A 12859-nucleotide genomic window follows, 5' to 3' on the forward strand; every position below is an offset into this window, starting at 1 on the left:
CCTGTCACACATGTAACGCTCTACCAAGAAGGTAATGCCTGTCACACATGTAACGCTCTACCAAGAAGGTAATGCCTGTCACACATGTAACGCTCTACCAAGAAGGTAATGCCTGTCACACATGTAACGCTCTACCAAGAAGGTAATGCCTGTCACACATGTAACGCTCTACCAAGAAGGTAATGCCTGTCACACATGTAACGCTCTACCAAGAAGGTAATGCCTGTCACACATGTAACGCTCTACCAAGAAGGTAATGCCTGTCACACATGTAACGCTCTACCAAGAAGGTAATGCCTGTCACACATGTAACGCTCTACCAAGAAGGTAATGCCTGTCACACATGTAACGCTCTACCAAGAAGGTAATGCCTGTCACACATGTAACGCTCTACCAAGAAGGTAATGCCTGTCACACATGTAACGCTCTACCAAGAAGGTAATGCCTGTCACACATGTAACGCTCTACCAAGAAGGTAATGCCTGTCACACATGTAACGCTCTACCAAGAAGGTAATGCCTGTCACACATGTAACGCTCTACCAAGAAGGTAATGCCTGTCACACATGTAACGCTCTACCAAGAAGGTAATGCCTGTCACACATGTAACGCTCTACCAAGAAGGTAATGCCTGTCACACATGTAACGCTCTACCAAGAAGGTAATGCCTGTCACACATGTAACGTTCAAGAAGCTTGAACGTGTGTGTGACGGAAAAAAGATCACAGGTAACAGGCAGTATGAAATGACGGCTGTTGCTTGAGGAAAAGCGTTCAACCTGCTTGAACCTGTGTGGCGGGAAGAAGGTTGCCATAGTTCAGGCCACTTTCTAGTCACAGTACCCTCGACGAACGGTCAAAAATATTCACGGCTCATTAGATATGAGTGAACAGACTGTGACTTGAACGACGGATGGGAATCCATCGCCAGTAAGGGTATATAATTGGGACAAAATTGGACAAAATTTATATAATTTCAAAAGAATGGGATTATTTTATAAATTAATGGAGTACCTAACATCATTCTTCCTTACACTTTGGCTCTTGCCACAGACATTGTCTTCTTATTTCGGGTTGATCAAGAAAAGAAAAAGAACCCTATTTTTGAATTTATATTGATAAGCACCATTATTAGGTATGTCTGTTATCGCCCACCATGAGGGACATACTACGGGATGGGCGTGCTACGACACAGACCACATGCGTCTAATGTAGCATTTGTTTCATTGCTACGAAACACTCATCTAAAAAAAAAAAATCAATACAATTCAATTCAATCCCCCCCCCTTCCTCAGATGACCAAGATTCGACGCCAGGACCCTCTGCTTCGCGCCAACCTTTCATTCTTCGATCGCGACTTAGAGCATGCAGCCTTCTACGATATCTCCAAGATGCTTGGTTCCGAGTTTGAAGAAGTTTATGATGTGATTGAGGTGTCAACACGTAGTGGAATTCACAGGTGAGTGTCAGAATGTTAATTGGTGAACTATAAGTATAGAACTCATGAGTGTCAGTATGTTAACTAGTGAACTATAAGTATAGAACTCATGACCTGTAAGTATAGAACTCACTCAGAGAAATTGGTCCGCTGCTGATGGTCCAATGGGACTTGAAATTTAATCAGACAATTTCCTTTTTATCTTCTTCTTCCTAGCGTTTTCCTATTTAAATAGGGTCGGAATTTGTTTCCTTTATACATCCATATGTATAAAAAGGAATTTTAATTGTGTTAAGCGGATGAACACCTTATCCGCTTTATGATTTGCTTTTTGCTTTGGATTCAAACCTCATTGATTTTCGTTGGCAGGAAACAAAAGACGTCTCCAACGACTGAGTTCTACGATATAAATGAGCCAACCACAGTGAAGACATCCGTTACTATGAAGAGATCTAAACAGAAGTTGGGACTTGAGAAGAAAATTCTAGCGGAAAGAGATTAACGGACACACTACAATCTGAAACGATTCACTAGGTAAAAATCATACAAATCTGAAGTTGCTAGGTCGCGGGTTCCATTCTCGCCAGGGGCGGATGTGTTTTATCCAGGTGGAATGATACGGAGCGTAACCTGGACACTCAGATCCGTACGATCAGTTTGAATCGTTCTCACATCTACCGCGTCAAATACCCGAGACGACAGGATAGAGGACATCGGCCCACCTATCTGGAGAAGAAGAAAGCCCGTCTGGATCTGTTGAAATACTATATCGGTGAGTAAAGGCGCTATTACACTGGGGTAACAGGAACCAGGCTTCAAGATTATAATATAATACACTGGAGAGCAATAAATTCGGGGCAACTCTATTTTTTGGGTTTTCTCAAGCTGCTGCTCAGTGTTCAATTTTTCGGTAAAACCATTATTTTACAAAAAAAAAAAAAAAAAAAAAAAAAAAAAAAAACGGAGCATAAGTACCTAATAATTATGTAATGACGGTTCTAGAGACGTTTTTTTACCCCAAATAGCAACAAATTTGCCTATGATGATGCTGGTTCAACAGGAAAACACCAGAAGAACATAACAGTGGATGACGGACACAATTCTCATCTGCTGGTTCAACAGGAAAACATCAGAAGAACATAACAGTGGATGACGGACACAATTCTCATCTGCTGGTTCAACAGGAAAACACCAGAACATAACAGTGGATGACGGACACAATTCTCATCTGCTGGTTCAACAGGAAAACACCAGAACATAACAGTGGATGACGGACACAATTCTCAATTATCCTTGAAGAATTCTTTTTTCCTGACTTCACAACATCACAACCCTTTGAACTTTTTCATTAGAATGACAAGTAATAAATAAATTTTCAACTTTTTTTTTAGTTTTGACTTCAGATTTGAATTGAAATACCTAGATACGTATAATATAGGTACACGAAAAACTATTTTGACGATGGTGGGCATTAAACCCAGGAACTTTTGAATAGCAAGCGAGCGAGTCTAATGATAACGCTTTTGAACTTATACTTGGGTAAAAATATAAGCAAGAAATGTGCAACGGCATTTGCAAAGAGAGGCCGTGCTCTTTGATTTACATGATAAGTTTTTAAGCCAATTATTTGATTTTTTTTGTCTATCTGCTATAGTTTTTTCAGAAAAAGGTTTTCTGTCTCTTCTGAAAAAAAAAGAAAAAAAAATCCGTCACTTGCAACGTTTTGCTGTGGCACGCCTCAGCTATGTTTTCCTTTCGGAAATTGAAAGGATTTCCCCTCTTCAAGATGACATACAGTTCTTGATATTCGATGATCGGGAATGCGCCATCATTGATTTCTAATGGTTTAGTACTGGCGCTACCACGCCACCTAGTGGTTGAACCAATTCCCTTGTTTTCCTTAAGAGGGGTGATGTGTTTAATGATGTACATCAATGATTTTGGCAAACGGTATGACTGTTTCAGGTCTGTAGGGGTCTTCGGGTGAATACGCATCCGGGTATTTGTTCTTTAACCACGGGTTAACATATTTAATGATAATGAAACAATACACAGAATAGAATGCCGTGAATATACTCCATGGAACTAAGTTGATCATGATGAGATGTCTTCGAGCACAAAACAAGTTTCCCTGTCCAAATGCTCAAGTAAGCTTGTTATCCAGCCTTAACTTTCAACGGTACTTTGTAGTGAGATTTGAAAGGAACACACTTTGTCCTTTGCTGCCAATAAGTGGAAGAGCTTTCTGTTTTTTGGTTATTGGTATTTCATAAATATACGTAGGTAATAGAAATTTAACGATGAAAATTTTATTCCTGGGTAATTTTGTTGGATAAAAATATAAAAAGAAAGATGTTATCTATTCACTATTTGTACTTTTGTAGATGAAGTCACTTTTATTTAAAACATGGTCTCATGACTTTCTAGAAAATAAAAGGTACTAAACTAGAGACGCACAATTTGACACGAAATTCTTCTTTCTTAGTTGTGTTCACTCAAATGAATTATTAATGTGAATTTATAGTAAGTACCTAATAATTATGTAATGACGGTTCTAGAGACGTTTTTTTTACCCCAAATAGCAACAAATTTGCCTATGATGCTGGTTCAAAAGGAAAACACCATAACATAACAGTGGATGACGGACACAATTCTCATTTATCCTTGAATAATTCTTTTTTCCTGACTTCACAACCCTTCGAACTTTTTCATTAGAATGACAAGTAAAAAATAAATTTCCAACTTTTTTTTAGTTTTGACTTCAGATTTGAATTGAAATACCTACGTATAATATAGGTACACGAAAAACTATTTTGTCGATGGTGGGCATTAAACCCAGGACCTTTTGAATAGCAAGCGAGCGAGTCTAATGATAACGCGTTTGATCTTATAGGTACTTGGGTAAAAATATAAGCAAGAAATGTGCAACGGCATTTGCAAAGAGAGGCCGTGCTCTTTGATTTACATGATAACAGTTTGATTTGACGGAAAAAAGATCACAGGTAACAGGCAGTATGAAATGACGGCTGTTGCTTGAGGAAAACCATTCAACCTGCTTGAACCTGTGTGGCGGGAAGAAGGTTGCCATAGTTCAGGCCACTTTCTAGTCACAGTACCCTCGACGAACGGTCAAAAATATTCACGGCTCATTAGATATGAGTGAACAGACTGTGACTTGAACGACGGATGGGAATCCATCGCCAGTAAGGGTATCTAATTGGGACAAAATTGGACAAAATTTATATAATTTCAAAAGAATGGTATTATTTTATAAATTAATGGAGTACCTAACATCATTCTTCCTTACACTTTGGCTCTTGCCACAGACATTGTCTTCTTATTTCGGGTTGATAATTGGGACAAAATTGGACAAAATTTATATAATTTCAAAAGAATGGGATTATTTTATAAATTAATGGAGTACCTAACATCATTCTTCCTTACACTTTGGCTCTTGCCACAGACATTGTCTTCTTATTTCGGGTTGAAATACCTACTCGTACAGACTATGGTCTAATACCTACTCGTACAGACTATGGTCTAATACCTACTCGTACAGACTATGGATTTCGGGTTAATCAAGAAAAAAAAGAACCTTATTTTTGAATTTATATTGATAAGGACCATTATTAGGTATGTCTGTTATCGCCCACCATGAGGGACATACTACGGAATGGGCGTGCTACGACACAGACCACATGCGTCTAATGTAGCATTTGTTTCATTGCTACGAAACACTCATCTAAAAAAAAAAAAATCAATTCAATTCAATCCCCCCCCTTCCTCAGATGACCAAGATTCGACGCCAGGACCCTCTGCTTCGCGCCAACCTTTCATTCTTCGATCGCGACTTAGAGCATGCAGCCTTCTACGATATCTCCAAGATGCTTGGTTCCGAGTTTGAAGAAGTTTATGATGTGATTGAGGTGTCAACACGTAGTGGAATTCACAGGTGAGTGTCAGAATGTTCATTAGTGAACTATAAGTATAGAACTCATGAGTGTCAGTATGTTAACTAGTGAACTATAAGTAGTATAGAACAGGTGAGTGTCAGTATGTTAACTAGTGAACTATAAGTAGTATAGAACAGGTGAGTGTCAGTATGTTAACTAGTGAACTATAAGTATAGAACTCATGACCTGTAAGTGTAGAACTCAGAGTAATTGGGCCGCTGCTGATGGTCCAATGGGACTTGAAATTCAATCAGACAATTTCCTTTTTATCTTCTTCTTCCTAGCGTTTTCCTATTTAAATAGGGTCGGAATTTATTTCCTTTATACATCCATATGTATGAAAAGGAATTTTAATTCTGTTAAGCGGATGAACACCTTATCCGCTTTATGCTTTGCTTTTTGATTTGGATTGGACTCAAACCTCATTGATTTTCGTTCGCAGGAAACAAAAGACGTCTCCAACGACTGAGTTCTACGATATAAATGAGCCAACCACAGTGAAGACATCCGTTACTATGAAGAGATCTAAACAGAAGTTGGGACTTGAGAAGAAAATTCTAGCGGAAAGAGATTAACGGACTAACGGACACTACAATCTGAAACGATTCACTAGGTAAAAATCATACAAATCTGAAGTTGCTAGGTCGCGGGTTCCATTCTCGCCAGGGGCGGATTGTATCCTAAACAGATAATATTCGTTCTCGGAACGGTTGGCTTTCAGTATTCTTCTATCTCTCTTTACTTTTGATGGAATGATAAGACCACAGTAGTTAGGTGCAGTTCGCTCTATTAAACCTCTTTAAAATAATCCTTGGAAGAAGTTGAAGTTACGCCTGATTTCTTCTAGTAAACGGCGTAGCACTCGGAGATATTAGAAAAAAAAAAATCAACTCAACCATTTTGTATTGTTTACATCGAGGTCCTTTATGAAATTCCACAGATCATTGCAAAACTTTTTCTAAATGATCCATTTTACTTTCACAGGAGACTGTGGAAAGTACGAGAAGACCTACAAGGACCAGCCAGATCCTATGAAAATGAATCATACCTATGTGAGACATCCAGAGCACTTCTACATACATAGAATAAATTTCCTAGGGACACATGTTGGTAATTAATAGAATGTAAAATCAAGAGCTTATAGAATCTAGAGACTATTATCTTCAAACTACGAGTATGTTCCTATTATTATCTTCAAACTACGAGTATGTTCCTATTCTTAAAATTAAGTTCATCTGCAATGAACAACTCTTCTGTATTATCGCTTCTGGTATCCTTTGTCATCTTGGCAGCCTGCTTTTGTACTCAACTCAACCATTTTGTATTGTTTACATCGAGGTCCTTTATGAAATTCCACAGGTCATTGCAAAACTTTTTCTAAATGATCCATTTTACTTTGACAGGAGACTGTGGAAAGTACGAGAAGACCTACAAGGACCAGCCAGATCCTATGAAAATGAATCATACCTATGTGAGACATCCAGAGCCAACAAGAAATATTATCAATTAACAAAAGAGAATTACACAAAAAGATCTATTGTTCTTGTGTATATTTTTATATCAATTAAATTGAAATACAAATTATCATTTTGTACATAAGGTCGAAAATTAATTACCTTATTTCTTAATAGGGTAATTATTAATTATAATAAAATTTGCGTTAGTCTTGGATCCTACTAAAAAAAAAAAATATCGCACATGTCAAATATTAGGACGTCATACAAACATGTAGCAAGGTCGTTTTGCTGTGGCACGCCTCAGCTATCTTTTCCTTTCGGAAATTGAAAGGATTTCCCCTCTTCAAGATGACATACAGTCCTTGATATTCAATAATCGGGAATGCGCCATCATTGATTTCCAATGGTTTAGTACTGGCACTACCACGCCACCTAGTTGAACCAATTCCCTTGTTTTCCTTAAGAGGGGCGATGTGTTTAATGATGTACATCAATGATTTTGGCAAACGGTATGACTGTTTCAGGTCTGTAGGGGTCTTCGGGTGAATACGCATCCGGGTATTTGTTCTTTAACCACGGGTTAACATATTTAATGATAATGAAACAATACACAGAATAGAATGCCGTGAATATACTCCATGGAACTAAGTTGATCATGATGAGATGTCTTCGAGCACAAAACAAGTTTCCCTGTCCAAATGCTCAAGTAAGCTTGTTATCCAGCCTTAACTTTCAACGGTACTTTGTAGTGAGATTTGAAAGGAACACACTTTGTCCTTTGCTGCCAATAAGTGGAAGAGCTTTCTGTTTTTTGGTTATTGGTATTTCATAAATATACGTAGGTAATAGAAATTTAACGATGAAAATTTTATTCCTGGGTAATTTTGTTGGATAAAAATATAAAAAGAAAGATGTTATCTATTCACTATTTGTACTTTTGTAGATGAAGTCATAAAAAGAAAGATGTTATCTATTCACTATTTGTACTTTTGTAGATAAAGTCACTTTTATTTTAAAACATGGTCCATGACTTTCTTAACTATGGAAATTTTATTCCTGGGTAATTTTGTTGGATAAAAATATAAAAAGAAAGATGTTATCTATTCACTATTTGTACTTTTGTAGATAAAGTCACTTTTATTTTAAAACATGGTCTCATGACTTTCTAGAACTAAAAAGGTACTAAACTAGAGACGCACAATTTGACACGAAATTCTTCTTTCTTAGTTGTGTTCACTCAAATGAATTATTAATGTGAATTTCTATGGCCAAACGTGTGAACGACTGAACGCACCTTAATATAGTCGGTGAGCTATGTCATGCTATGGCAAAGAACATAAGGAACATCACTCAGATATCTGTATAAAGTGTAGAATGAGAAGGACCAGGATTGGAAGGAGACTTGGACCTACAGACAAACTTGGAGGAGAAAACAAAAACAGAAGACGAACCCTAGCGAGGCATCTATGGCCAAACGGTGAACGACTGAACGCACCTTAATATAATCAGTGAGCTATGTCATGCTATGACAAAGAACATGAGGAACATCACTCAGATATCTGTACAAAGTGTAGAATGAGAAGGACCAGGATTGGAAGGAGACTTGGACCTATACAGACAAACTTGGAGGAGAAAACAAAAACAGAAGACGAACCCTAGCGAGGCCTCTCTAGAGTTTCTAACTCACCTACTCCTGGTTACAGTGTTGTTACGCTCGAGACTTGGAATTGTCGTACCAAACTGTTGAAAATGTCGTATTTTACACAAAATAGTCGTACACTTACATTTGCTTTTGTACTGGAAGGCGGCTCAAGCATCTCTTTCTCTGTTTATTGGGTTTTAGTATTCAGTAGGTTTTATCTTGAAAGTTGCTCAACATTCGCCACATCTGTTTCGCAACATTTGCGCAACCAAACATGTGGCTGGTGGGATCTTGGCTTCATGTCTACTAATACATACTCATAATTCATAATCAGGCTTTTGTACTGGAAGGCGGCTCAAGCATCTCTTTCTCTGTTTATTGGGTTTTAGTATTCAGTAGGTTTTATCTTGAAAGTTGCTCAACATTCGCCACATGTGTTTCGCAACATTTGCGCAACCAAACATGTGGCTGGTGGGATCTTGGCTTCATGTCTCCTATTACATACTCATAATTCATAATCAGGTGTTGTCCACACTGTCGTAGGATTTGTGATCGTAAGCCGCTGCCGTCTCCTCGGTTCAGTGTGGAGGTAGTGTTTAATATTGAACACAGTGCTATCTGATGGCCTCGTCCATACGATGGTCGATGTACGCTCCGTCCAGAAGTAGTTCACTATGAGTGTTGCAATACGTCTCCACTTGGACAGGGTGGTACTCGGCTCTGTAGTTGTCTTCTGTCGCTTTGCGTCGCGCTTAGGTGTGTAGATTTTCTTCCTCCCATGTCGGCGCAAGAAAATCATGTCTGGAAAAAAAACCATGCGATTTGAAGTACAAATCACAAATCGAAACGAATTTCCCATTTTTGGTGCTTCCCCTATTGAAAGATGAATATGTGGAAAATAAAAAAAAAAAAAATTGAATAATAGGCCATAACTCCGGCCCTGGTTGTCGGATCGAGATCCAACTTGTACCAAAATACTACTTTCTTTGAGACCTTTGATATGACGTATCACAAGTAGGGTGTTCCTATTTAAGATTTTTAAGTTGACCCCCCTGGGGCCCCGCCCCTGATAGTGTCGAAAAATCGAGATCCCCTAAAAGGTTCCCTTAAAAATAAGGAATTTTGTGTTTTAAGGTTTTTAAAAATAAAAAAAATATTCCAAACGGTTCTCGAGTATTCAGGGGTGGCAACTTTTTTTAAAACTGGGGCCCCGCCCCTGATAGTGTGAGCTTTCTCAGTATTACACGGAAGCCTTTGATTCAGATTTCTTTTCAAATGAAACAGACATGGAGGTTCTGGTGGAAAATTTTTATTCTATTCTACACAGAGGTATAGAACAACACGTACCAAATAAACAAGTAAAACCACCGAGATTCCCTGTTTGGTTCAGCGAAGAATTGAAATCTCTCATTTTTTCAAAAAAGAAGAAACACATCGAATATAAAGCTCTAGGTTGCCCCACACTGTATAATGAATTTTCATCTCTCAGAAGAAAATGTAAGGCTATCTCATCTCGAGACTATACTGCACACATTCGTAATATTGTATTGAAGCCGTGCCGCAAAGAGTTAAAATACCATTTTGTAAACTATTCGCCAACTTTCGACCGGAGCCGGTGCCAGGATCGGTCTACGGGAACCAACTTTCAAGTCTTAAATGGAAACCCCCTAATAGAACAGTTACTTGGGTGAGGTTTCAAAGGCAAAGAACAGGAAAAATGAAGACCAACGGAATTTTTCTTTTTCTTCTACGACATAAAATCGATTTAAAATATACCGGTAAATCTTGAACTCTGACGTCACGGCATACGCTCCCGTACACGATGATGTCACATCAAATGTCCCGAGTAATGCTCCCTCGCAAGCAGCAACACATTAATGTGTTTGTGCGCATACTTTTCTGCGCATTTCTTTCTGCTCCTCCGCTACCTAGCAGAATTTTGAGGCGACATGCTGAACTCTGACGTGACATATTTGAACTCTATCATCAGAACGGAAAATAAAAATCGAATTTTCAACCTTATACAGTTATTCTGTTTCTGACCTCAGATGACCTTTAGATTTTTCACAACCTTTTTCATAGAAATCGTAAATTTTACCCAAATGCATCATAAATTTTACCCAAATGCAACTGCTCCATTGTAACAAACCATATTAAACAGAATGAAAATTAATTCCTATTGTAGGTGTTTGAGCTTGATCCGACAACCAGGGCCAGAGTTATGGCCTATTCAATTTATCATTTTTCGATGTTCTTCCGCCAATGGAGGAATACCAAAAATGGGAAATTCATTGTGATTTGTGATTCAAATAGGTCCCACTCATATTGAAATTCAGACCTAAAAATTAAATTTGGATTTTCAATTCTTATGGCCTTAGGGGGTGAAAATGGATTGTTTCTGAATTTCATTTTAATATCAAACCTCTTTTTCTTTATTATTTTTATTAAAAATAAATAAATAATGCCTGTCTAAAACTCACGTGTGTTATCGGCGAACGTGAACATCCATGGTGGGAAGGAAGGATATGTAGGTCTAATAACATGAAACACATCAGTAATGAATCCGAACAGTTCCTCATGAGGTACTATATCCCGCTTATCATCACGTAGCATATGACGAGCAATCACATCTATGAAGCGTTGAAATCTGCAACACATGTCATCGGAGTGAACCAAACTGAGAAATGTACATTCCTAAGCTTACTTTATAGAGTCCATGTTGTTTCATATCTATGGCCAAACGTGTGAACGCACCTTCATATAATCGGTGAGCTATGTCATGCTATGGAACATCACTCAGATATCTGTACAAAGTGTAGAATGAGAAGGACCAGGATTGGAAGGAGACTTAGACCTACAGACAAACTTGGAGGAGAAAACAAAAACAGAAGACGAACCCTAGCGAGGCCTCTCTAGAGTTTCTAACTCACCTACTCCTGATTACTTTAGAGTCCATGTTGTTTCATATCTATCAAACGTGTGAACGACTGAACGCACCTTAATATAATCGGTGAGCTATGTCATGCTATGGCAAAGAACATGAGGAACATCACTCAGATATCTGTACAAAGTGTAGGATGAGAAGGACCAGGATTGGAAGGAGACTTGGACCTACAGACAAACTTGGAGGAGAAAACAAAAACAGAAGACGAACCCTAGCGAGGCCTCTCTAGAGTTTCTAACTCACCTACTCCTGGTTACAGTATACGTCCTCCATTTGACATTACCCTCTGCATCAATACTAGGCAAAATATATTTGTTCAGAGGTGTCATCGTAGTCCCAGAGGGTGAGGTGGTTTTCCTCAATATCTCCCACAAGTCCGGTCGTCTTCGTTGAAGCAGGCGGAGAAATCGCTTGCTATACTTGGTGGTCCGTTTCAGATTGGTCGGGTCATGAGTTCTATTCCGCTTCTTAGTAACCGGACAGTTCGTCTCTGAGGTTCGTATGCTCCGAAACAAATACTTGGTCGAATTCCTTTGCAAATAGTTACTCAACTTGAGCTTTACGTTCCTGAATGCTTTTCTTAATAAGTTGAAGAATTTGTATTGTGCTGTTCTGTTGGCCTCGGTGGCGGCTGTTAGGTTGCGTTCAATGGCCTCTTCTATTTCTATTCGACGCAGAAGGTCCAGCGCATGCGCATCAAGTTCATCCCCCAGAATGATCACGGGTTTGTGAACTGCGCTGTTCTGTTGACCTCGGCGGCGGCTGTTTGGTTGCGTTCGATGGCTTCTTCTATTTCTATTCGACGCAGAAGGTCCAGCGCATGAGCATCAAGTTCATCCCCCAGAATGATCACGGGTTTGTGAACTGTCGATCTTTTTCCTGTTGGCCTCGGTGGCGGCTGTTAGGTTGCGTTCGATGGCCTCTTCCATTTCTATTCGACGCAGAAGGTCCAGCGCATGAGCATCAAGTTCATCCCCCAGAATGATCACGGGTTTGTGAACTGTCGATCTTTTTCTTGTTGACCTCGGCGGCGGCTGTTAGGTTGCGTTCGATGGCCTCTTCTATTTCTATTCGACGCAGAAGGTCCAGCGCATGCGCATCAAGTTCATCCCCCAGAATGATCACGGGTTTGTGAACTGTCGATCTTTTTCTTGTTGTTGGAGAGGTCTCTTTCCTAACGGTTGTTCTTTTGTGGTGTCGATGTCGTCTGGTGTAGGAGTGTCGATCCTGTCTAATATTACTAGAAGTTTTGTTTGTTAACAAATTTGTTGATAGGACTAGGTGAATCTCTTTGGTATTATTTTGCTTTGAACTTTCAATCTCATTGGAATTTGCTCGGTTGGTAATTCGTTTGGCTTCAGTATGGTTTTCTTCAAGGTTGGTTTTATTCACAGTGGCCTGATTGGTTGTGCTTGTGACATTGATTT

The 12859-nt window shown here is 39.0% G+C and overlaps 1 protein-coding gene across 1 annotated transcript; it reads right to left on the reverse strand.

The window, feature by feature from the left end:
• Positions 1-8965: 8965 nt before the first annotated feature.
• Positions 8966-12361, reverse strand: LOC103518802. Its single transcript, XM_008483888.2, has 4 exons — positions 12320-12361; positions 11676-12175; positions 10969-11135; positions 8966-9289 (listed from the first exon to the last, which is right to left on the reverse strand). The coding sequence occupies exons 1-4, from the start codon at positions 12359-12361 to the stop codon at positions 8994-8996; spliced, it is 1005 nt and encodes a 334-aa protein (XP_008482110.1). The 3' UTR covers positions 8966-8993.
• Positions 12362-12859: the final 498 nt, after the last annotated feature.

This window comes from Diaphorina citri, unplaced genomic scaffold (genome assembly GCF_000475195.1).
Source record: "Diaphorina citri unplaced genomic scaffold, Diaci psyllid genome assembly version 1.1 scaffold2364, whole genome shotgun sequence".
NCBI lineage: Eukaryota > Metazoa > Arthropoda > Insecta > Hemiptera > Psyllidae > Diaphorina > Diaphorina citri.